Source organism: Rhinatrema bivittatum, chromosome 13, assembly GCF_901001135.1.
Source record: "Rhinatrema bivittatum chromosome 13, aRhiBiv1.1, whole genome shotgun sequence".
Classification (NCBI taxonomy): Eukaryota; Metazoa; Chordata; class Amphibia; order Gymnophiona; family Rhinatrematidae; genus Rhinatrema; species Rhinatrema bivittatum.
Window position 1 is genome coordinate 49,158,474 of NC_042627.1, and position 27,688 is coordinate 49,186,161.

A 27,688-nucleotide genomic window follows, 5' to 3' on the forward strand; every position below is an offset into this window, starting at 1 on the left:
GTGCAACCCCCGAAAACCTACCCCTGCCTCCCCCTGCGAGCGCCGAGCCTATCTTGCATAAGCTCGGCGGTGCGCGCAAGCCCCGGGACGTGTGTATGTCCCGGGGCTTGCAAAAAGGGGTGGGGCATGGGCGGTCCGGGGCAGTCTGTGGGGGCGGGGCATGGCCTGAGCCTTCAGGCACAGCGGCCATTTGTTGCTGTTCCTGGGATCGTGGGCTGGCCGTTGGCCGGCGTGCGTAAGTTACACCTGTCGGGAAGCAGGCGTAACTTCGTCAACAAAGGTAAGGGGGGGTTCTAGGTAGGGCTGGGGGGGTGGGTTAGGTAGGGGAAGGGAGGGGAAGGTGCGGGGGGGGGGGGGGGGGGGGGGCGGGAGGGAATGGAGGTAGGCTGTGCGGCTTGGCGCGCGCAAGTTGCACAATTGTGCACCCCCTTGTGCGCGCCAACCCTGGATTTTATAACATGCGCGCGGCTGCGCGAGCATGTTATAAAATTGGGCATAGATTTGTTCGTGCCGGGTTGCGCGAACAAATCTGTGCCCGCGCGCAGGTTTTAAAATCTGCCCCATGTTGTAATTTGTACTTTTACTGCCCAGGTCTGGCAGCATCAATGCTGCTCATATTTCTCTTTGGAGCAGAGTGGTGATGTCGTGGAAAGCAACTGAAATGTGAATGTCTAGCGCTTAGTGCAAATTGGTTTATTTGCGGTAAAGCACATTTTTTATTATTCTCCATCCCCTCCCCTCAAAAAACAAAACAGTTAAATGCCATATTTGTGGGCTCAGTAGCCCTTGTCTAAAATGAATGACATAATCAGTCAGTCGTGGCTTAGAAAACAGTCAAGAGGAATAAGGAGGCAGACTCTAGCTGTTTCCTTAGGTGCAGATTTATTTAACTTTCAAACTAAAAGTAGACACATACTTTCACTTTAAAAATTGGTGCAAAGTCTGGAGGTAAAAATTGCTTGCAGACTTTACACCTATGTGGACATTCTAAAAATTTCCCCCTAAGCAAGCTACATTAATAACAAATAGTCCAATAATGTGAATTATATACAGATATAAACTACCAGCTTAAAGAGGCCATCAAAAATGGTAGGGGGGGGGGGGGGGGGGGGGGAAAGGCTGTTTCACTCTTCCAGCCTTCTCACTTCTTCCCAGACAGTCACTCTCCCTCACACTCTCTCACACATCCTGTTGCTTTTTTACACACACAGTAATTGTACTCATGCTGTCAGTGTGTCTCTTGCAGTTGCTGCATGCTATTTGCATGTGGTGTGTGCTGTTTGCCACCCAGACCCACAGGAAAAACGTTACTGTCATATCTTCAAATGTCATTTTCTCTATTAATATCCATTGCTATCCAGGGTTAATTGGAAAATCATGAGGTCAACTGAAGGACATAGAATTCATGAACATATGCCCCACAAAATAGGCAATTTACAGTGAGACTGACAGAGTGACCAACCCTAATTTTATATGGAAGATTTTACAGTTGATTTGCAATGCAGCTTTTTTCATTTTCAGATTTTTTTTCAGTATCCTACAGTGCCAGGACTCCTCCTTTGCCTTTCATCCTGTGCTCTTTCTTTCTCAGTGAGCTGGGCTGTTTAGGGTAGAGAATTAGTTGCATGTTAAATTATAATAGTATCAATCCTTGAGTTACCCTGTCCGTATTCTGCAAGTTTGTAAGAAAAATGTGAAAGAGAGAATGTGTGTGAACTTCTGTAATTATGCCAATCAAGAACAGGATTTTAAAAAGCCAAATAAGTCATGTGGAAGTTTTGTTTGGTTGGGTGCTTTGTGCAGTTCCTCAGCCTTTGAGTATTTCATGCTTTACAATCAGTATCTCATGGATGTGTGTGAACCTTCTTCAATCTTTCTTGTAGCACCAAGGTCACCCGAGCTCCGCCTGGAGCCACTTAACTGTACAACCATTTCGGTCACATGGCATCAGGACCCTGAAGATACGGCAGCCATCCAAGGTTACAGACTGTACTATAAGGAGGAAGGCCAGCAGGAGAATGGACCCATTCTCCTGGGTGTGAAGGACCTTCATTATATTGTTGGTGGACTGGGTGAGTACTTGATTCTACTTCTGTTTGTGATAGGGCAGTGATGGGAACATAAAAGTAATTAAAATAAATTGTATTTTATTGAACTTGTGAATTGTTTATTCGGTTAGCACAAAGTGATGTACAAAACTCAATAAATACAATTAAAATCCTATATGGGTTTGATCAATCATAGTCTAATTTCAAGACAGCTAAGAAAATACCAAGAGTTCCCATTATCTTGAGCCCATATTATAATATAAAGCTTCCGAGGGCATGGACTTTGCCTCCCTTGTTTTCCAGTTGGCGATGTCTAACAGTTTCCAGTGATGCCCTCACAGTACACCAGGGTTATGTCTTTTGCTCATGATAGATGTATCCTATTCCTGGAGGCATCACATGATGTCTAGAGGTGACACCTGTGTGGGACCTGAAGTTGAGGGGATGACAATCTTAACTGGAACTAATGGTGAAGCACTTAGAACACTGGCAATTCAATCCATCGGCATTGATATTGGAAGCATCCACATCAAAGGACCACAGAGCTACACAAGTTGAAGAGGATGCACTGACAACAACTTGACCATGGGCCTTGGGTTTTACAACAAGGCTAGACAGCAGAGCCATTCCAAGGATCCACCTATGGACCAGAGGCGAGGATTTGGTCACCACCTGGTGGATTTATGAAGTCAGGGGATGAATCGGGAGACATTTCAAAGTGATAGCTAGATGGGAGTCTGATGCTGAAGATACCTCTGCTTCTAGAGGCACCACTGATGCAGCTCCTGACTCCAGGGTATACCTAGCTGTGTCAAGGCTCAAGTGAGGACTAGACGATGATCCTGGTGGATTAGAATCTCTGGTGACTGGGCATGCCTTACTTCCATTGATGAAATTACTGTTCTGGTTCGTAAGTCTTCTTGAAATGGCTGGCATGCACCCAAAGATCAAGTACCTGCAATTTCAGTGCTGAATGACTGACCAACAGTACTTGGTATGGGTCTTTCCTCCTAAGGTGCAAACAGTTCTTTCTCTGGAACCCTTTATAGTAGACAAACTCACTAGGCTGGTCATCAGGAAGAACCTGGTTAGAAGGACACTGGAGCACTGTAACAACTTTCTGAGGAATCTTCCTGACTTGCTGATGTAACTGTGAAACAAAATGTAAAATAAGTACATCTGGATCAAAGTCCATGTCCACTGGGAGACTAGGCAAAGAGGGCACAGGCATAGGCCTGCTCATGAGTATTTTGTGGGGCATAAGGCCATGTTTCCAGTTGGGCATATTCCTCATACTTATGAGAGCAAGTGGGAGAGCATTAGGCTACTTCAAGGAGGTCTCATGGGTGAACTTGGCCAGCTATTTCTTCAGGACCTGGTTTAAACACTCTGAGATCAGACGCTTGAGGTCTGCATGGAGTATGAAAATGCAACTTAACTCCTAATGCCTTTCCCAGTTCTTGCATCACCTTTCCAGTAAAATGTGTATCCCTGTCACTTTCAATTGTCTATGGGATCCCAAAGTGAGAAATGACCTCTGTTTATAGTTTCTTACCAATCGTAATGGCGTAATCTTTGACTACTGGAAATGCTTCAATTCACCACTAAACATCCAGACTATGTAAAATGTACCTCCATTTTAACATAAGTAGCATCACAATGAAATCCATTTGCAACTTAACAAAAGGTCCCCAGGGAGCATTTAGGAGAGTTGGTGTCACCCAAAAGCTTTTACCAACGTTGTGGTCTACACAGGTACTACACCCTTGTACCGCTTTCAATGCTATGGGCCCAAGCCTGGATCCTACCAGAGTGGTTAAATTTACTCTCAAGGGGACCAAGAGGCAGACAACTTATTCCTTGGTGCCCCCAGGAAAAGGAGTTTAGGACCCTGGACACTCTTGAGAGGAATGTTTTCAGGGAGCTATGTTAAATGCCGCATAGCCTCTTCCCAGCTCATTATGGGCCATTTCATGCAGGACCTGCTGAAGTAGATGCAGGGGATAACAGATTAGCCTCGTCAAAAGCAGCAAAACACCCTATGGTCCACATGATCTTTGATGTTTTGAAACAGCATCGAGAATCTTTGCCATGGAGATTGGCATCTGCACACTCACTTGACTGTGGGCCTTAGACCTCCAGGAAAGACTCATGGATGAGCTGTATTCTTGAGAGAATCTCTTTATTTTTATTTATTTTATTTTAAAAATGTATATGTCGCATCATCTAAAATTCTGAGCGGTTCTCTTTAGAGAGAGAGTAAAAGAAGCAGTGGCACAGAGCCATGAACACTGTGCAATGCTTCAGCAGCTCTCCATTGCCACTCCTGCTCTTTCCCTTCAGCAGGTATCCAAAGACGGGACAGAGGAGGCACTTTTTTCAACTGAGGAAGTGTTACCCTCCACCCACTTGGTTCCAGATGCAACAGGCCCTTACATGCCTGTCCAAGGCAGCAATGGGCCCCTAAGCCACAGAGCACCCAGTCATCTCTTGGGATGGGGTTTTGACTGGATCATGGAGAGAATAGCCTGCATTCTGAACCCCTGCCAGAGGACCTTCCCATCAAAGCTTTACATAAACCATTGGCCAGTTTTACTTCTGACATAGATCCTCAACATCATAAGGAGGGTACAAATTAAATCTATTGGGACTCCTGCCAAATCGGCTCCAATACGCCAATTAGACTCACTTCTCACTTCAGGAACTGCTTCAAAAGGAACTCTCCTTCACAGGGACTGAAACAATTGAGCCTATTCCATCAAAGGAAAGAGGGTGGGGATTCTGTGCCAAGCATTTCCTGGTTCAAAAAAAATAAATAAATAAAAAATAGGGGGATTCTGTTTATCCTAGATCTAAGGGTCTTGGACAAATTTCTGAAAAGAGAAAAGTTCAAGATAGTTTCTGTGGGCACTTTAATTCCTTTTCTTTAAAAAGGAGACTGGTTATGCTCTCTCGATCTCAAGGATGCTTACACCCACATAGAGAGATTCTCCTATCACAGGAAATAGCTCAGATTTGTTGTGGGAGACAGTCACCTCCAGTATCACATACTGCCCTTTGGCTCACAACATCTCAAAATGTCTTGCCATGATGGCAGCACACCTATGCAAGCTGGGGGTATCCCTATCTGGACAACTGGCTGGTCATGAGCTAATTGCAGGTAGGTGCCAAGGAATTGATACGCAAGATCATCTGGGTGTTGAAGTTACTAAGGTTCATCATCAACTACCCTAATTCCTACTGAACTCATCTCAATTGAAGTTTATCAGAGCTTTGCTAGACAAGAGTCAAGCAAGATCCTTCTTTTTACAGCAGAGGGTATCACCTTGATATCCACAGTGGAAAGATTTCAGATGAATCAGCAGATAGCAACATGGGACATGTTAAAGATGTTGGATCTTATGGCATCAACTGTACATGTCACTCCCTTGGCATGTTTCCACATGAGGAGAACCCAATGGACCCTCAGATCTCAGGGGCTGCAGGTCACTCAGAATCTATGAGACAGCATCCCTGTCATACAACTGCTCAGAGACTCCCTGTCCTAGTGGCAGGACAATTACAATCTGACCAAGGGTATACCCTTCCAACTGTTTCTGGCCCAAATTGATGTTGCCTCAGATGCATCCAGCCTGGGTTGGGGAGAAAATGTAGAAGGTTCTGCACCAAGGGTTTTGGTCTGCTCAGGAAAAGCTTCATCAGATAAACTTCTTGGAGCTAAGGACAATCCGGTAGGCACTAAGAACTTTCAGAGATCGTTTGGCCAACAAAGTAGTCCTAGTCCAAATGGACAATCAAGCTGTGATGTTCTACATCAACAAGTAGGGAGGCACAGGCTTATACTTTCAGTATCCAGCTTTGGGACTGGGCAAAATCTGAAGCAATGGTTCTCAGTCACATATCTAGTAGGGGTGGAGAATGTCCTTGTAGAAAGATTTGGATTCAGGAACCCCATGAATGGTCTCTGGACTGGGTTGCAGCAAATCAGATTTTCTGCCAGTGGTATATATCCATGGTGTATCTGTTTGCATCCCCTTAGAACAATAAGGTTCCACTTTCTGTTCTAGGAAAAGGTCACAGGGCAAAGTAGCCTCGGACACCTATGCCCTCCGTTGGGGCAAGGGCCTTGTGTATGTGTATCCTCTGATACCACTAGATGTGAAGAAGTTGAAAGAAGACAGGGGGACCCTGATAGTCTTGGCCCCATTCTGGCCAAGACAGATTTGGTTCTCACTTCTCAGGGAGATGTTAATCAGTGAATCAATCAGACTGAGGACTTCCCCAGACCTCATCACTGAGAATCAAGGCAAGTTGTGCCATCCCAACATCCCTGACTCTCACTGCTTGGATGTTGAGAGGTTGACTTTGCAACCCCTTAACCTGTTAGAGGATGTGGCTTGAGCTCTTTTAGTTTCAACAAAGGATTCCATTAGGACAGAGCTTTCCAAAGTGTGTGTCGCAACACTTTTTAGTGTGTCGCCTGCAGTGTGCCGCGCAAGCCCGGTGCACGTGACACACCGGCAAGTGGGAGCCAATGCGGCCGCCGGTGGACCTCATCCCACTGGCGGCTGAGCAGTGAAGTATCGCTGTGCTGTGTGCCGGAGACATACAGCAGGAAGATCGACAGGGCCGTGGTGGAGCTCACGTTATCACGGCCCGAAGAAAAAGGTCACATCTAAACGTGCAGGTGCTCCTCCTCCTCCTTCCTGCCCACGCGGCCCCGGAAGAAAAATGTTGCCGGAGCCTCATGGGCAGGAAGGAGTAGGAGCATCAGCCACTTGCAGAAGAGGAGCAGCGTTGTTGCAGCGGGCTGAGAAGAAGAGGCCCGGTAGCAGGGTCCCCACCGCGGATTGGCCCAAGAAGATCAGGGCCGAGAAGATCAGGGCCGCTGCAGAGCCCATCCTGCAGCGACCAGTGAAGAGGAGGCCCAGAGGTAAGAGAGGCTGAGGGCCGAGTGTGTGTATGAGATGAGTTGAGAGATTGTGTGTGGGAGTGAGGACCTGAATGTTTGCAGAGACAGCATGTGAGAGAGAGAGAGCATGTGACAGTGAGAGCCTGTGCTTGAGCAAGACAGCATGTGGGAGTGAGAGAGAGCCTGGGTGTGTGAGAGTCAGACAGCATGTGCAAGAGAGAGACTGTGTATGAATGATTGTATGAGAGAGAGCATGTGAGAGTGAGAAAGCATGTGAGAATGAGAACCTGACTGTATGTTTGAGGGAAGAAGATAGATGGAGAGAAAAGAAATAGAAAAAAAGACAATATGAAAGGAATTGGCAAAAAAATAAGAAAGGGGAGGTGGAACAAAAAAGCCTGTGACCAACTGTTTAGAAAACTAAGATAAGACAGCAACGGTAAAAAAAAAAATAAAAAAAAATTACTTTTTACTGATTGGCACATGTAATCTTTGGGAATGTGCAAGAGTAGCACTTTCTATGCGGATCTCACAATGTATGAGATCAACCTGGAGGAAGTGGAAACCCACGGGGCCTGCACAGAGGAGGCAGCAGAATGGGCTTCAGTGCCAATAGCAGCAATCAGCGCCTCCCCAATAGCCATGCGGCATCAGTGACAGTGGCAGCAGAGGAATGAGAGAGGCTCTGAGGTTGCTGGCAAAAGAAAGAGAGGGGGTCTGCCTTTAGTGTGTGCATGTGCATGAATGGGAGTCTGCCTGAGGGTGTGTCTGTGTATGAGAATGTATGGGTGTCTTCCTGGGGTTTGTATGTGTGAGAATAGGTGCCTGCCTGTGTGTGGTGTATGTGTGTGTGTAAGAATGAATGTGTGCATGCCTGGGGGATGGTGAGGGAGTGGTGTGAAAATGAATGGGAGCCTGCCTTGGGGGTCAGTTTCAGTGTGTGAGAATGATTGGGAGCTTGCCTGGGTGTACGTGTTTGTGTGTATGTGAGAGAGCCAGAGAGAGTGAGAGCATGAGTGTGTATGAGAAAATCCAGGGGAGTACGAGTGTTTGTGTGTGTGGGGGGTGGGGGTGTGGTGTGGAGGGGGAAAGAGTGTCTTAGAGCCTGAGAGTGTGTCAGTGTCTGTGACAGTGTATGTGTGAGAGAGAGAGGATAACCTCCTGATCCTTGACAATATCAGCGTGACTGGAAATCAAGAGCTCCCACGTATGGACAGCAGGGGCTTTTTAAAATCCTTATTAGTTTTAAGTATTGGGTGTTATTTGATATATGTGCTGTTTTGAAATATTTTATTGGTGTTTGGGAAATTGTAAAAAATGTAAATGATTTTAATTAATAGAAATTCTATTTATTAGTAGTTTTAAAATATTCTTTTATTAGTATGGTTTTACTATGATAACTGATGCTTTATGTTTCTTGATTTTGTTTTATGAGGAATGGTGGTTTTGTTTTTCCATTGTTAATACACAGTCTGGCTTCTTGGGGTTTCCGTTTCAGTTTTTGTCTAATTTGTGCTCCTTTATTTTAATTTCTGTATTTGGTGAGGGTCTGTCTCTGCTCTGTGTGTGTGTGACCATGATGAGAGATTCTGCTAGCATAGGGATCTATAGCAATCTGGTTTGTTTTGTTTCCTCAGTAGGTGGTGTATTGGTATTCTAGGACCCAGTGTAATATTTACCCTTGCTTTTTCACAGGTAGGGTTATTGTTGTTTGAGTCCTTGGTGTGACTGTTATGATACAATGGGATTGCAGTATAGATTTTGAGTGTCTTTTTTTGTGGGGTTTTGTGTTAGTTCACAATGTGCCTGGCAGTGGAAGGTGTTTGTGCTGCTGTTACTGTGAGGTGACACCAGAATTTGAAAATATCTTTTAGTATGATGAGCTGTAAGGGAAACAGCCAAGCTCCATTGTTTGGGGGAATTTCAGTGGATGCACAGAGTTACAGAACTGGAGGTGCAGGATTTATATTGACATTCTGTCCCTTCCTATAAATTCCAGACTTCACTCTCATAGCCTCATTCAACTAATTCTATATGGCTATCAAATAATTATATAGGGTGAAACTGGCCAGCTTTTTAAAATTACGCAGAAGACTTTATTAACACCAAATATTCAAAAGCTGTGTTCATTCCATCAAGCTCATATATCTCACTAAAGAGGTAAATTGAATAACACAATAACTTTGTTTTATTATTGTTACTCATAAATTATAACAATAACATTAATCTTGGAATGTCTACCATATAAATGGGCTTGGATCGACGTGCCGCAAATGCGCAGTAGAGAGCAGCTCTACTGCGCATGCGCAAGAGCACGTCAGTCAGAGGGCAGCAACATGGTGCTGGGAAGGAATGAAGCGGTGGGGAGGAGCGATGGCAGCAGCAGCACAGAAGGTCTCCAGGGGATCTCTCTCTCTCGCGGGGAGAAGCGGCAGCACAGACAGAGAAATGGGAGGTCTCCAGGGGTCTCTCTCTCGTGTGTGCGCCTCATCACCGAGCGTCGGGTGGGCCAGCAACGAGCCCAGTGGAGAGGCGCACATGAGAGAGAGAGACGTCTGGAGACCTCCCATGGAGCAGCGGCGGTATCTAAGCGTCAGGCGTGCGTTCTGGATAAGAGAAGAGGGAGTGGAGGAGGGCGGAGGGGAAGGAAGAGGATGTGAGTAAGTGGGGAGGGTAAAATTGTGGCGTACAGAAAAAGGGAGTGGAGGAGGGCTGAGGGAGAGGGAAGGGGTTGAGGAGGTGGGAGGGGAAGGAAAGGGAAAATGAGAAGGGATGGAAGGAGGAGGATGTAAGTGGGAAGGGTAAAGTGGAGTAGAGAGAGGGAGAGGGAGAGGGGAGAAGGGGAAGGAAAGGGAAGGTGAGAGGGGCAGGAAATGGGAAGAGGATATGACTGAACAAGTGGGAAGGGTAAGAAGTTCTGGAGAAGAGAAAAAAGAGTGGAGGAAGGCTGGGAGAGGGAAGGGGTTGTAGATGAGGTGAGAGGGGAAGGAAAGGAAAGATGAGAGGGGATGGAAGGAAAAGGGAAGTTGTGGAGAACAGAGCGGCTCTAACCGTGCCGGTCTGACCGATGTAATCTCGCCCGTTTTAATGGGCTTAACGGCTAGTTATATATATTTAATATAAATGAAAGGTTTTCACAAGATAGGTTGTGTTGTGAAACATTTTATTATGTATATATTTAAGGAAACATATATAAATTGTCGAAATACATTTCGTTTGTTTAACCTTTAACCTCTGGTTTGCTAGTAGACTGAATTACTGTGTCCCGAAATTATGTGTGTCTAAAAAGTGTGTCACCAACATGAAAAGTTTGGAAAGCTCTGCACTAGGAAATCCTATGGACTTAAATGTAGGAGGTTTGCCTTGTGGTGAGAGCAAAAAGTCCTAGATACTTTATGTTCCATACAAAAACTGCTTACCTTCTACATTTGTTCAAGTCTGGTCTCAAAATCAACAGAATAAGAATTCTCCTTAGTGCAGTTAGCAGCTATCACCAGCATGTACAAAGTAGACTCATCTCTGTACCACTGTTAGTTGCCTGGTTTATCCAGGGCCTGCTTCATTTGAAATCTCCCATCAGGCCTCCAGCTGTGTCTTAGGAACATAAGATATGTCATACTGGGTCAGACCAAGGGTCCATCAAGCCTAGTATCCTGTTGCAGCAGCAGCCAATCCAGGTAACAAGCACCTGGCAAGTACCCAAACATTAAATAGATCCCATGCTATTAATACCGGCAACAAGCAGTGGCTATTCCCTATTGATTAATAGCAGTTTATGGACTTTTCCAGGAACTTATCCAAACCTTTTTTAAACCCAGCTATACTAGCTCCCTTAACCAAATCCTCTGGCAATGAATTCTAGAGCTTAATTGTGTGTTGAGTGAGAGAGAATTCTTTCTGATTTGTTTTAAATGTACTACTTGCTAGGTGGTTCTGTGTACTCATCCTAAATTTCTGCCTAAGATGGTGTTAAGAACATAAGAAATTGCCATGCTGGGTCAGACCAAGGGTCCATCAAGCCCAGCATCCTGTTTCCAACAGAGGCCAAAACCAGGCCACAAGAACCTGGCAATTACCCAAACACTAAGAAAATCCCATGCTACTGATGCAATTAATAGCAGTGGCTATTCCCCAAGTAAAATTGATTAATAGCCATTAATGGACTTCTCCTCCAAGAACTTATCCAAACCTTTTTTGAACCCAGCTACACTAACTGCACTAACCACATCCTCTGGAATTTCATCTTAATCAGTCGTTTCAACATTTTTTTCCCCAACCACATATCCAACAAGGTGAACAAGCACTGCACAGTTTAGACTGCAAGAGAGCCTTGACCTTCTACCTGGAGCAGATTGAAGCCCATAGAAAGTCCACCTAGCTTTTTGTTTCACTTATCAACAAACTAGGAATTGCCATTGCTAAACAGACTTTATCCAATTACCTAAGAGATTGCATTTCCTTCCCCAGGTGGGTCTGAATCTGTGGGCCACTGATTTGATGTTCTTGAAAGTTGATTTATTAAATACAAATTGCCATTGCCAATTACCACTCTGAGTCATGCCAGCGTCTGTGGCTCACCTATTATTCCTCATGGAGGAGATCTGCAAAGCTGCAACACACATTTACATCATTCTATGTTTGGTCAGGGTCTCTTAACACAATAGATTTGGTCAGTCTTTCCTGCGGAATCTGTTTACGGTGTAGAACCCAACCACCCCCTCCTAGGGCCCATTGGTTTTATTTATTTAAAAAATGTATAACCCATACAAAATCCAGTTCTCAAGCTGGCAAATAATCATAAAAAAAAATCTAACAAACATAATAACAAGACAGTAACAAATAGAATTGCTCATAACTTCACTGCTAAAGTCTATAAATGGAACTGTCGATATTATCCTATTTATTTCCAGGAGTGCTATCATTAACATCTCTGACACCTATTTCAGGCTGCCTCCCCCCCCCCCCCCCCCCCCCCCCCCATTGATAAGATAAAATGGAAAACAGGCTTGTTGCCAACAGAAATATTTTGTTGTCCCCATTGGCACTTTGTTGTTATTTCACCTTTATTTCATTCAAGGCAGTCTGAAGTTGTGGATTCCCTATGTGTGATGACTGCCATCCTGCTTGTCCTCAGAGAAAGTGAAGTTGCTTACCTGTAACAGGTGTTCTCTGAGGATAGCAGGATGTTATCCCTCACGAAACCCACCTGCCTACCCTTGGAGGTTGGCTTCTAGTTATATATCCTAAAGTACAGGAATGAAGAGGGCCCTGCATGGATGCGTGGTATGTTGGCATGCTGGGCATGATCAGTGAGGCACAGTCAAAGCTCTAGAAACTTTGACATAAAAGTTAGGAGCTGATGTTATAGACCGCCTATCAACATTACTAGGTGGTTTCCATAAAAACATTCATAACAAAATACAATTAAACATCAGACAAATTAAAAAAAAAATTATTTTACTGGACCTGCTATAAATCAAACAAATTAAAATAAAACACATGAAAACAACATCAGCATAAACTCAAAAACCATATCAGCAAATAATTAAACCCCACAGTTCATGTCCTCAACTGTCCTCAGAGAACCCCTGTTACCAGTAAGCAACTCTGCTTTGCAGAGGGCAAGAACACACATGGAACTAAAATATCATCTAGCCATGTGTATATCAATGCAAAGAGTTAAAGAAAAATAAATGAAAAGATGTCCTAATAATTGTGCAAACACCATAGAAACAGTACAGGTTTCAACCCAAGACATTTGTAATGAATTGAAATGTCTTCATTTTCATATTGAAGAAATAAATCTTGACAAAGTTATCATAATTGACCTGCTGCCTTAACCAGGTCAAATGTCCCTTGACCCAGTGCCTGATTCTCTTGTTGAGTGCATGGAGCTCATCTTGCACTATAGAAATATGATATTGGAACATATTTTGTTGTTTTAACTGGACAGCTGACCATCTGGGACCACTGCAACCATAGCAGGTGGTAACAGCTGAGTGTTTAAGTAGAGAGCAGTGATACTGTAGGACAACAGGTTAGCAGAATGAAGTTTGTTTCCTAGGCAGTAAATAGTCTTGTTGCATGCTTAACTTTAGTGCAGCTTAGAATATTCTAGGCACATGGAAAATGGATGAGTGCATATCCATTTGACTTCATAAGTCTATATTTTTTAGGGCGATTTTCAAAAGATTTCCACAGGTACAAAGCATTTTACCTGCATAGATCAGCTGTCTGAAAAATTGCCTTAATGTGGCTAAAAATCAGCTCAATCTTCGACAGCATTCCTAGGGGTGTTCGGATTGGCCATGGAAAATTGTGCAGGCAGATTGCTTTTTCAGATCTACTTTTCAAGCTAAATTCTATCCACACAAAAAGCAGATTTAAGTGACTGTATGTGCTTTGCACCTGCTGCAGTTTTCAAAGAGGAAGTGCGTGCGTTGCTGAAAAGCCTGTGAGCAAAAAATATGCATAGTCTTTCTCCCAATGTGAACAGTATGAAAGTGTCCCCCTTTACGGAATGTGTAGTATGATTTAAATGTAAACTGTGGTCTCTCTATACTTGTGACTGTGTTTTTATTTATGTTTAGCACAGAAGGCGAGGTAGTTCTCTGTCCCCAGAGGACATGCAGTCTAAGGTGGATGTGCCCCATACTGCTTGTTACCCTTCCTCTGAAGCCAATTTTTTTTTTTTACTTTATATTTTCACATTTTTAAATATGTTCCAAGACACAATCTTGCAACAACAATAGTTTAAGAAATAAATTAAGAATGAAGAAAAAAATCTATGTACTTTCTATGCCCTGAAAATCCACACACAAAAAAATGTGACCCTAGGAGGAGTCACTTTCAAGAATGAACAAAGAAAAAAAAGAGAGAACTAATCCAATAAATCATTCTACAGAATAAGAAATGAAGGTTAGCATATAAAAACAACAAAACCGTATATAGGATGATATGTTTTTGTTGGGACTCGCTTAATACATTTCTTTATTAGCTTTTGAGAGCTAATACTTGCTTCCTTAGGTCAGAGTAGACAAAAGTCCCTGTGTGTCTTGCTGGCACCATTTTTTAAATGGTGGCACCGAGCCCAATACAATAGAGGGCGCTCCAGTCCCCACTATCACCAGGGATATTGAGGTATCTGGAGGGGGGGGGGGGTTGGGGATGACCTCTAGGTGTTATTTTGCCACTTGGAAGAGAAGTTTGGGGAGGAGCATAAGGCCTGAGTGCGAGGACTTAAAATTTGGAAAATCTTTTTACTACTTGTGCTGCCTCAAGGGATGATTGGGGGGGGGGGGGGGGGGGGGGGGTATGGTGGGTCAGGGGATATTTCAGGAGGGAGTTACTTTTAGGCCCTGTAGAGCCCTTTAAAAGATGGTGGTGCCAGGCTGGTAGGGCTGCCATTGCATGATCTCTCCGGGGGGGGGGGGGGGGGGGGAGCTAAGCCACAGTATTTTTCCTTGATGATGTTTTACTGAGTATTGCAACTTAGTAAATCTCACAGTATTTTCCCATCTGGGAAAGGACCATGGCTTAGTAAATAGACCCCTAAGATTGTAAGCCCTCTGGGGACAGGAAAATATCTACAATACTAGAATATAATCTGCTTTGAAGTGGCTGACCAGTCTCAAAATGCAGATTACAAATAAACTTTGCAGTCTTTTGAATAAAAAATGTTTAAAAGTCCTCAGTGCTGCTTTGGGAGACTTCCAATTTTTTTGCGAGTGCCTGCTAAGGACAGAACAATAGAAAAAATGTTTCTTATGGTGATTGTGCCAAATCAAGTTGCTCAAAGAAAAGGGTTTTTTGCCTGCTGTACTGCATCTGTATATCTAGATATAAATTCCTTGCAGATCTTTGACGGCAATAATTCAGAGGCACTAAAACAAATAATTATGAAACTGGAAGACTTGTAATAGTACAAATTGACAAACTAAAGATTAACAAATCACCAGGCCCACATGGCATTCACCCCAGCTCTCTAAAAGAACTTAAATATGAAATTGTAAACCTGCTACTAGCCATCTGTAAGCTGTCATTAAAATCAGCCACTGTTCCTGAAACTGAGTGTAACCAAAGTAACGCTAATTTTCAAAAAGGGCTCTAGTGGTGATTGGGAAACTGAGTAGTGAGCCTGATGTTGGTGCCAAGCAAAATAGTAGAAGCTATTCTTAAGAACTGAATTACTGATCAAATGGATAGACATGGCCTAATGGGGAGGTGACAAAACAGTCTATTAGAATTTTGTGAAGGGGTAAAATAATATGTAGATAAGGGTGAGTAATTCAACATAGTGTATCTGAATTTTCAGTAGTGTTTGACAAAGTTCCTCATGAAAGACTCCTTAGGAATTTAAAAAGTCATGGGATAGGAGGTAATATCCAACTGTGGGTTGTTAATTGGTTGAAAGAAGGAAACAGTTGTAAATGGTCAGTTTTCCCAAAAACAAAGGCGAATAGTGGACTGCTCCAGGATCTGTAGTGGGATCTGTGCTATTTAACATATTCATAAATTGTCTGAAAAAGAGAACTAGGAGTGTGGTGGTCAAACCTGCAGATGACACAAAAGTATCTAGTTATTAAAACATGTCTGGACTGTTCAGAACTGCAGAATGACCTTGCCAGTCTCGGGAACTAAACATCTAAGTGGCAGATGAAATGTAATGTGGACACATGCACAGTGATACCCATAGGAAAAGGTAATCCTAATGATATGTAGGTACACAGTGCTGGGTCACCTATCAGGAGTCACCACCCAGGAAAAGGATCTTGGAGTCATTGTGGACAATATGTTGAAATCCTCAGCTCAGTGTGCGGAGGTTATCAAAAAAAGCAAATAGAATGTAATAAATTATTTGAAAAAGAATGGAGAATAAAACTGAGAAAATCATTAAGCTTCTGTGTCAATCCATGGTGCAACCATAACTTGAGTGTTATGTGCTGTTCTGGTCGCCCCATCTCAAAAAAGATATTGTGGAAATAGAAAATATACAGAGAAGGTTAACATAACTTCTGCTTTATTCTATTTAGCAAATGTCACTGCAAAAATGCTTACAGCAATTTACAGCAACAAGATAATAAATTTGTCAAGATCAAACTGTAACCCCCCTCCACCAACCATTATACCAAAATGTAAACTAGAATGCAATCATTACATAATAAATAAAAATAAGGGGGATGGAACCGCTTCCTTATGAAGAAGAGCTGGATGTCTCAGCTTGGAGACAAAATGGCTGAGATGGGATTTGATTGAGATTTGCAAAATCATAAGTGAGTGGCACAGGTAAATAAGATATAGTTATCCATTCAAATAGTGCTGAAACTAGTAAGTAGCAGATTAAAAATAAATCAGAGTTGTTTTTTTTCACTCCATACAAGTCAAGCTGTGGAATTTGCTGCCAGATGTGATCAAAGCATTTAGTATAGCTGGGTTTAAAAGGGGTTTTGACAAGTTTCTAGAGATAAAATCCATAGTCAAATGAGATCTCACCATGGAAAAGCCCTTAATGAGGCTTCATTTATGAGACTGAACCTTCAAAAGGCTATAAACCTGGTGGAGAAGGTCCAGAAGGTGGCTACTAAAATGGTCACTGGTCTTCATTGTAAATTATATGGGAACAGTCTTAAAGATTAAACATATATGTCCTAGAGCAGTGGTTCTCAACCTTTTTTTGGCCGGGACACACCTGACAGATGGTTCTCACATGCATGACATACTGAACATGTGACCATCACAGGGCTAAATGTAAACATGCACTCTGCATCCACAGGAATCCCCTCAACCCCCAGCAATGAGTGCAGAGCAGATCTAGGGTATTACCCTGTACAACTCACCATACAAAAAAGATTTTCTGGTTCTGATGAGATCCCAGTAAAAGCAAAACAAACTCCCTTTACTACCACACACAATAGCCATCCTTATGAAAAGACAGTAATTTACCACTAATGCATATCCTATTGAGAAAACAGAACAAATAAGATTGATACAAAGGCCTACATGCTAGTTAAATACCTCACCTTGGTCACACTCCTTTCACCAAGTATAGAAAAACCACAAATTATAAATATGGAGACAGAAACTAGAATGGAAAACCAAAAAAGCCACTCTGCATACAGTGCGAACCTGGAGAAATGGAAAGAGAAATATGGCACCTAACAGACTCTCAGGATTTGCAATAGTGCACACAAACTAACCTGCACAAAGTTACACCTGTATTATGGAGCACACTAAAAAGATGTACCTACAAATGTCGGTTAAAAAAAAACCCCACCACCTTTAAATAAATAAAGTAACAGTCCTATCTAAGAAATACAACTATTAAACCAGGCCCTAAACACTAATACATTTCCTATTGGGAAAACAGAATAAGCCAAGCTGCTATAGAGCCCCACACAAATAATTGTAAAGCTATACTAAAAATGTTACAAAACAGCTGCTGAACAGAATAATATCCAACAATTAAAAACTCATAAAAATTATTAAAACATGTCCAAATATCAATACAATATTTCAAAACACCAGACATCGCATAATACTCATTAATTAAAATGGCAGTCATATCAAGAAAAATACATTTAAAAAGCCACCTTTACTTACCCTCTCCAGCAACTCTCCTACTCCTTTCCCTTCCAGGCCAATAGCACTCACCAGAAGCAGCAAGGGCTGCTGAAGCTCTGTCCTCACAGTCCTCTTCCTTAGCGCCCACAACAACAGTTCTCCGATGTGAACTCAGCCAAACATATCAACTATCAAACATCTCCTAAATTCCCTAAAACTCATAATCAATTTTGACAAAACTGAAATTATTCTGATGGATAAAAAACAGAATCCAGTTCCTCCACCCCTGGTAATTCCAGACAAACATATGACATCTATAATTCCTACCACCCACACCAGGAACCTTGGTACTATCATCGACAAAGACCTATCCTTTAAGAACCACATTTCAAATAAAACCAAAGAAGGATACCACAGACTCCTTATCCTGAGACGTCTTAAACCATTTCTAATCACTGATGACTTCAGAACCGTCCTTCAGCTTCTTATCTTCTCCACCTTCGACTATTGTAACTCCCTACTAATAGGAATACCCTTCTCTTCCCTCAAACCACTCCAAATACTTCAGAATTCCGCTGCTAGAGTCCTAACTGGAACAAAAAGAAATGACCACACCCATTTTATCCTCATTTCACTGGCTCCCTGTTACTGCACGAATTGCATACAAATCCATGACTATCATCCACAAAATCCTTAACAACGATCATCAAGGCCTAAACACCCTTAACATAACTCTTCAAAGCTCCTCAAGAAATCTATGATCCAATAACTCAAACTACCTATTAATCCCCACCATCAAAGATGCTCATCTAACATCAACAAGAGAGAGAGCTTTCTCCATCGCAGCCCCCAATCTTTGGAACACTCTACCTGACGACCTGAGAACTCAACACAACATAAAAACCTTCAAAAAAGACCTCAAAACTTTACTGTTTTGCAAATTTTTCACGGACCCCCAATAATCTGCTCATACCACCTCTCAAATGAACTAAGAACTATAATTTACTATCTAACTCATGTTTTTACTGTAATGTTCACTTTGTTATAATATTTCAAATTTCCTGGGATATATTTGCACTATGTAAACCGTTATGATGGCTTTTCCGAATAACAGTATATAAAACTTTTCAAATAAATAAACTATGACTCCCCTGCACTAATAATGGGAGACTTTAATTTACATGTAGACTTGAACAAACGTTCCACTAACTGCGAATCTATCCTATCCTCACTTAAGCACATGGGCTTCAAACAGATCGTTGACAACCCAACTCACAAAGCAGGCCATACGTTGGATCTGATTTTCATGAACGAAGGCATCTCTCTTTCATCTCCTCCAACCTGTACACCCGTACCCTGGTCGGACCACCTAATCATCACAACGGTCCTTAAGACAGCAGACACACACCTCCATTCCCCAAAACCACTATTCACTTCAGGAAACCCTGCTCCTCTGAAGTCATAACCAGTCATCTTGATAAGGAACTGCCACAGCTCGACCTCTCTGATGTGAACTCAGCCGTCACGTCTTGGCATGCGATCACCAACAAAGTCGCAGACCAAACCTGCCCACTAACCACCAAGGTGCTTCACAAGGCCCAGGACAACAGAAAACCTTGGTTCACCCCTGAACTGAAGGCCATCAAATCAGATCTCAGAAACAAAGAACATATCTGGCGCAGAAATCCCTCTACCACAACTCAAGCAATCTACAAATCCATACTCAACAAATACAGGAACACCATCTTCAAAACAAAGAAAGACTTCTTCGCTAAAAAAATTCACCACTTCATCTTTGACTTTAAAGCTCTTTTTTCATACGTCTCCACCCTCTCCTCCTTCCATTCCAGGCTCTCCAAAGCCACAGAACTCGCCTCCTTCTTCGAGAAAAAAATTATAAATCTCACCAAACAGTTCTCCACTTACCCCCATCTCACAAACCTCAAGATCTCATCAGAACTCTAGGCTAGAATCCTTCGAGACTACCTCTTCTCTCGAAGTTACGAATATCCTAAAGAAACTCAAACCCTCTTCTCATCCACTAGACACCATCCCATCAAACCTTCTCATTTCAATACCAAATACCATAGCGAAACCCATCGCAAAAATCATTAACTCCTCATTAACCCAAGGTCAAGTACCCGATTCTCTCAAGCAAGCCATACTGAAACCTCTACTAAAAAAACCTAATTTGTCCACAGATGATCCATCCAACTTCTGTCCCATAGCCAACTTACCCTTCATTGCCAAGATCATTGAAAAAATAGTTAAACAACTCACAGACTACCTGGAAGAACACATGATTCTGGCTCCATCGCAATATGGATTTCGTAAATCCCAAAACACAGAATCCCTTCTGATTTCTCTCATGGACTCCATACTCTTGAGCTCAGAAAAAAGACAACCTCACCTACTTATTCTCCTCGACCTCTCGGCAGCCTTAGATTCGGTCAACCACTCAATCCTTCTCGACCGACTAGCTGATATTGTTACCTCAGGCTCTGCCCTCGACTGGTTCCGCTCATTTCTCAGCAACAGATCATTCAAGGATAAAATCAATAACAAAGAATCACAGTCAATCAGCACAAACCTGGGAGTCCCACAAGGTTCTTCCCTCTCCCCAACCCTTTTCAACATTTATCTGCTACCTCTCTGCCTCCTCCTTTCTAAGCTGAAAATCAAACACTTTGTATATGTGGATGACGTCCAAATTCTCATCCCGATTAAGAAATCCCTACAAAATTCTTTAATCTTCTGGGAGAATTGCTTTCATGAAATCAGCGCTTTCCTCACTAAACTCAATTTAGTCATCAACAAAGACAAGACTGAATACCTCATCTCCCAGGAAGACTACCCCATGTCTAGAGAGGCAGCCTCACCCATAACTGGTCAACCACAAAAAGACCTCAACTCTCTCTACAACCTCCCTTCAACTATCCTGGACAATCTCAAAAACTCGGCTTTCGTAAGCGACCTAGGCGTGCTCCTCGACAATCAGCTTAACCTTAAAAGATTTGTAAACAACACGACAAAAGAGTGCTTCTTTAAATTACAAGTTCTGAAAAAGCTAAAACCTCTTCTGCACTCACAAGATTTCCGCCTGGTTCTACAATCTATCATCCTTACGAAAATTGACTACTGTAACTCCCTGTTACTCGGTCTACCAGCTACCACCATTAAGCCCCTACAGATGTTACAGAACTCTGCGGCCAGGATCTTGACTAACTCTAATAAGAGAGACCACATTACTCCTATCCTCTATAACCTCCACTGGCTACCGATCAAATACAGAATTCTCTACAAAGTTCCGACCATCATGCATAAATCCTTATACAACTCAGTCCCAATGGATCTTACATATCAGCTACGCACCAACAAATCCACGAGACCGATCAGAAAAGCTTACCAAGGCACCTTTTTCGTCCCTCAAACCAAAACCTCGCTAAGTAATAGGGCAAATATCCACTGCAGGTCTTACTCATTGGAACACACTCCCATCAGAACTCAGACAAGACCCTTGCCAGATTTCATTCAAGAAAAAACTGAAAACATGGCTTTTCAGCCTAGCGTTTCCTTGATGGCCCACAATGTACTTCCCTCGACAACCTTGATTTGTTTTATATGTTATTAATTCACCCTTAAACCCTCCCCCTTACTCCAACTTTCTGATCCACTGTTCCCCCCCCCCCCCCATCCACTTTACCCTGTTCCCTTCCCCGCATCTGCCCCCCCCCCCCCCCCCCCCCCCCCCCCCCCCCCCCCCCGTTCTCCATCTCAATCGAGACTATTATACGCTTGATTTCGTTTTAACGTTGATGGCTTTTTTGCTTACATCTTGTATAAGAAGTTTACTTTTAATACCTTGTTGCCAAATGTTTTTAAATATTCTTCGTTCTATGTAATGCTCACAAGCTCTCTTATTTATACTATGTTCTTCGTTCCATGTAATGCTCTTAGGCAAGTTTATTGTTTCACTGTAAACCGGTTTGATTTGCATCCAATGCAAGAAGATCGGTATATAAAAAACAATCAATCAATCAATAAATAAATAAACCAACCAGTCACTCATTCACATACCCACGACCAGTCTTGGTCTCTCTCACACCAGTCATCTTCCTGACCAGACTCCCTCTCAAACACACACATGGTCTCTTATATACAAGCTCTTGATCACATACAAATGCTCTCGCACCTATTCACACCAGCTCTTACACAGACTTCCATTCACACCCACAGACACAAGCTCTCACCCAGGCATTCATTCACACCCACACACACAAGCTCTCACCCAGGCTTCCATTCACACCCACACACACAAGCTCTCACCCAAGCACCCATTCACACCAGCTCTCACCCTGGCACCCATTCACACCAGCTCTCGCCCAGGCTTCCATTCACACCCACACAGACAAGCTCTCACCCAGGCTTCCATTCACACCCACACACACAAGCTCTCACGCAGGCTTCCATTCACACCCACACACAAAAGCTCTCACATAGGCTCTCACCCAAGCACCCATTCACACCCAAGCTCACACACAAGCTCTCACCCAGGCTTCCATTCACACCCACACACACAAGCTCTAACACAAGCACTTATTCACACCCACAAGCTCGCACCCATTCACACCCTCACACACAAGCTCTCGCCCGTGCATCCATTCACACCAGCTCTCACCCAGACTTCCATTCACACCCACACAGACAAGCTCACACCCAAGCACCCATTCACACCCACACAGACAAGCTCTCACCCAGGCTTCCATTCACACCCACAAGCTCTCACCCAGGCATCCAGTCACAACCACAGACACAAGCTCTCAATTTGGCACCCATTCACACCAGCTCTCACCCAGGCTTCCATTCACACCCACAAGCTCTCACCCAGGCACCCATTCACACCCACACCCACAAGCTCTCACCCATGCACCCATTCACACACACAAGCTCTCACTCATGCATCCATTCACACCCACACACACAAGCTCTCACCCAGGCTCTCACCCAAGCACCCATTCACACCAGCTCTCACCCAGGCTTCCATTCACACCAGCTCTCACCCAAGCACCCATTCACACCAGCTCTCACCCAGGCTTCCATTCACACCCACACACACAAGCTCCCGTCCATGCATCCATTCACACCCACACGCACACAAGCTCCCGTCCATGCATCCATTCACACCCACACGCACACAAGCTCCCGTCCATGCATCCATTCACACCCACACACACAAGCTCCCGTCCATGCATCCATTCACACCCACATACACAAGCTCTCACCCAGGCTCTCACCCAAGCACCCATTCACACCAGCTCTCACCCTGGCACCCACACACACCAGTTCTCACCCAGGCTTCCATTCACACCCACACACACACCAGCTCTCACCCTGGCTTCCATTCACACCCACACACACACCAGCTCTCACCCTGGCTTCCATTCACACCCACACACACACCAGCTCTCACCCTGGCACCCACTCACACCCACACACACACAGGTTCTCACACAAGCACCCATTCACACACACAAGCTCTCACCCATGCACCCATTCACACCCACTCTCACACAAGCTCTCACACAAGCACCCATTCACACACACAAGCTCTCACCCGTGCACCCATTCACACACACAAGCTCTCACCCGTGCATCCATTCACACCAGCTCTCACCCAGACTTCCATTCACACCCACACAGACAAGCTCTCACCCAGGCTTCCATTCACACCAGCTCTCATCCAGGCTTCCATTCACACCCACACAGACAAGCTCTCACCCAGGCTTCCATTCACACCCACACAGACAAGCTCTCACCCAGGCTTCCATTCACACCCACACAGACAAGCTCTCACCCAGGCTTCCATTCACACCCACAAGCTCTCACCCAGGCATCCAGTCACAACCACAGACACAAGTTCTCAATTAGGCACCCATTCACACACACAAGCTCTCACCCAGGCACCCATTCACACCCACACACACCAGCTCTCACCCAGGCACCCACTCACACCAGCTCTCACCCAGGCACCCATTCACACCCACACACACAAGCTCTCACCCAGGCACCCATTCACACCCACATACACCAGCTCTCACCCAAGCTTCCATTCACACCCACACACACAAGCTCTCACCCAAGCACCCGTTCACACACACACACACCCGGTCTCACCAAAAACATATTCATTCTTCACTGCAGGGATGGACTCCAGTTCTGCCATGGCTTTACTCCGGCGGGCCTTCTTTTTGTGCCAGCAAGGGAATGGGCTCCCATGGTGGCCTGGGTCGGGTTTTCTCTTCACCGCCCTGGGCTGTGGCAGCCTTGCTTCATCGGCGTCGGGTTTCCTCTTTGCCGCCACGGGCTGTAGCGGCCTTGCTTCGTCAGAGTTCAAAACTGCTATTTCTCCCATCCCACCCCTGGGCTAGGCGATGCCTGCCTCACTGGCCAATCAAAGGCTTCCTCCCTTCTTCCTATTCCCACTAGTAGGTAGAAGGGAGGAGGTTTCCGATCTGCCTGCGCGGGGGCAGGCAGAATGAAGGAGGCTTCCCATTGGGCAATGGGGGTAGGAAGAAAAGAGGCTTCCAATTGACCCGCGGGGGCTGGAAAAAGGGAGAAGGGAAGTGCAACGGGCAGTAGGACACCGGTAGATGAGACACACCTGCCGGTGTTTGGCGACACACTAGTGTGTCACTACACACCAGTTGAGAAGAGCTGTCCTAGAGGGAAAAGTTGGATAGGAGAGATATGATAGACATTTAACTACCTCCAAGACAGGCCTCTTTCAATGGAATAGAGGCTCTTCAATAAGGCATCATGGGATCAGGGTGAAAGGGGGGTAGACTCAGGAGTAAAATAAGGAAATAATCTTTACAGAAAGGGTAGTGGATGCATGGCACAGCCTCCCAGTGAAGCTGGTAGAGACAAGGACAGTATCTGAATTCAAGAAAACCTGGGACAAGCACAAGGGATCTCTGAAGGAGTGATAGGGATTGTTGAGCTGAGAAGTTGGCATGAATGGGCAGATAAGTTAGGCTGTAGGATCTTTTTCTGCCGTTACGTTTCTATGTTTAATTATTAGTCAGGGAGTCTATGGAAAGCCACTGATTATTCCTGGGAGTGAGCAGCAAGGAATAGATCTACTCTTTGGGATCTGCTAGGTATTTCCTGATTACCCAGATTTGCTACTGTCAGAGACAGGATGCTGGTCTGGATGAATCTTTGGTCTGATCTAACACAGCACATCTTGCATTCTTATGTTCTTATTAAGTGAATGAATGAACACTAAGTGCCGATCAGCTGTCAGTTGCATCAGCACTTAGTACTAAGCTGAGAGGAATCTGGGTCTACCTCCCGCCTGGATGGGGAAGCCTGTCTATGGGTTCTGAGACAGCAATGGAGAGCTGAAATCGTGATTTTCCTTTAGCGATTGAAAAGGTGGTGGGAGAGATTGCCGCACCAGGAGGAAAATATTATTTTTTTAAATTTGAAAATGAAGTTGGGAGAGGAGGGGAATTGGGATGCTGCCATGAGAGAGTCTTATTTTTTTGTTAAAAGGTGAAAATGGGATTAGGAGTGAAGACACTGAGCACTGCTGTGGGCCATTGATTTACAAAATAATTGAAGATGGGATCAGGAGGGAAAGCATCAGGCTGGGGTGTGTGGGTCTGTGCTTTTTAAAAGAGCTGAAATGTTGGGAGGGAAGGGGAAGCCCATATATTTTTTTTTTAAAAGATGACTTAGCCAGGTGGTGCCTTATTTTCAGCAATAACCATCTCAGTCTGGAAAGCCAGCCTCAATAAATCCAGCCCAGGGATGGCCTCAAGAACCACAAACAGGTGTGGTTTCATGGAACGGACTCCCCGTAGAGGTGATAAAGGCACAAATAGTATCTGAATACAAGAAAGCATGGGATAAATGCAGGGAATATTGATGTACTACCTCCATTGTTTGAAAATATAACTCATGTATATTCATTGTGGGTCTCCTAAAAACTAGGCCTGTTTGTAGCTCTTGAGGACCAAAATTGGCCAACCCTGATTGCTAACTGGTTAAAAGATAGGAAACAGAGAGTAGGGCTAAATGGTAAATTTTCCCAGTGGAGAAAGGTGAATAGTGGAGTGCCCCAGGGATCTGTTCTGGGACCACTGCTTTTTAATAGGCGGCAGATTTTTAAAATTACGCCGCTACCCGGCGCGCACAAATGTACACCCAATTTTATAACATGTGCATGCTGCCGTGCGCATGTTATAAAATCCAGGGTCGGCGTTCGCAAGGGGGTGCACACATGTGAACCTTGCGCACGCTGAGCCCTAGAGGAGGCCTGATGGCTTTCCCTGTTCCCTCCAAGGCCGCTCCGAAATCGGAGCGACCTTGGAGGGAACTTTTTTTTTGTCCATCCCCCCTACCTTATTTTGTTGATTTACACCTGCCTCTGCTGGCGCGGCAGGCCCGACACAGGCCGCTGTATCGGGGCACTCGGCCATGCCCCCGGATCGCCCCTGGACCGCCGACACGCCCCCGAAGTGTGGCCCCGCCCATTTTTGCAAGCCCCGGGACATACACACGTCCCGGGGCTATGCAAAACAGGCTCGGTGCATGCAGGGGTTTTTTTTAAGAGTTGCCCGCGTAACTTTTAAAATCCGCCCCTATATTTATAAATTACCTGGAAATGGGAGCAACAAGTGAGGTGATCACATTTGCTGATGACACAAACTATTAAAAGGTGTTAAATCACAAGAGAATTATGAGAAATTGCAAGAGGACCTTACAGAACTGGGAAATCGGGCATGCAAACAACAAATGAAGTTTAATGTGGACAGGTGTAAAGTGATGCACTTAGGGAAGAGTAACCCAAATTATAGCTACACAAAGCAAGGTTCCACATTTGCAGTCACCATTCGGGAAAAGGATATATGCGTCATCATACATAATACATCAAAATCTTCTGCTCAGTGTGCAGCAGCCACCAAGAAAGCTAATATAATGATTGGGCTTATTGGGAAAGGAATGGAGAATAAAACAGAACATCATAATGCCTTTGTATTGCTCTGTGGTGTGATCTCATCTTAAATATTGTGTGCAGTTCTGGTCACCACATCTCAAGAAAGATATAGCAGAATTAGAAAAGGTACAGAGAAGGGCGACCAAAATGATGAAGGGGATGGAATGATTCCCTTATGAGAAAAGGCTAAAGAGGTTAGGATATTTCAGCTTGGAGAAAAGATGGCTGATGGGAGATATGATAGAGGTCTGTAAAATAATGAGTGGAATGGATCAACTAAATATTAATCAGTTTTGGATACACAATGAAGTTACTAGGTAATACACTTAACACTAATAAGAGAAATATTTTTTTACTCAACATATAATTAAGCTTTGGAATTTGTTGCCAGAGGATGGTGGTGAAAGCTATTAGTGCAGCTATATTTAAAAACAATTTGGACAAGTATTTGGAGGCAAGGTCTATTAACCATTATTAAAGTAGAATTGCAGAAGTCCATTGCTTATCCCTGGGATAATTAGCATGGAATCTATCTACCCCTTGGGATCCTGCCAGGTACTTGTGACCTGGCTTGGCCACTGTTGGAAACAGGATACTGGGCTTGATGGACATTGGGTCTGACCAGTATGGCAAGCCTTATGTTCTTATGATCTGTTATTAAAGCTCTGTTAAAGCTGGGAATTAGCAATCTGTTATTAGAGCTCTGTTGCTAAAGCTGAGCGATAGCAATCTGTTATTAACAGAGTTGCTGCAGATAGCAATCTGTTATTATTTAGAATAGTTGTGGGTGGATCCTTGGACCAGTGGCAGGTGACCACGCCCTCAGGGGAGCTCCTGAGAGGGACCACTGGTCAGGCTTAGTGTAGGAGACAGACACACACTAGTTCTTTAATTAGACAATATATTAAACCACCAGAGGTGGCAGTAGTGAGCTGGAAGCGCCTGGCTGGGCTGTAGTCCCTCAGGTACTGGAACAGTGATCCCAAGGTGGCTGAGCTGTAGAGAAACTAAGAAAGTGAGTAGGCAAGACATACAGAGTTCAGGAACAAGTCCTTGATGGTAACACTCACACCATAGTCTCTTGAGGCTGCCCAGGAGTTGGTATGCATTAGGCCCTCGAGGAGCGAGTACCTGGTTCCAGGGAAAGCTCTGAGAGATAGATAG

General features: G+C 44.2%; 1 protein-coding gene across 2 annotated transcripts in view; it reads left to right on the forward strand.

Annotated features, from left to right (window-relative positions):
* The window catches only part of PRTG (protogenin), a 219,983-nt gene that overhangs the window by 95,976 nt on the left and 96,319 nt on the right, over nt 1-27,688 (forward strand). For both annotated transcript variants that reach the window (XM_029575503.1, XM_029575504.1), the window contains one exon: nt 1,884-2,072. In XM_029575503.1, the coding sequence (XP_029431363.1) occupies nt 1,884-2,072 (189 nt within the window). The remainder of the gene's footprint in view (nt 1-1,883; nt 2,073-27,688) is intronic.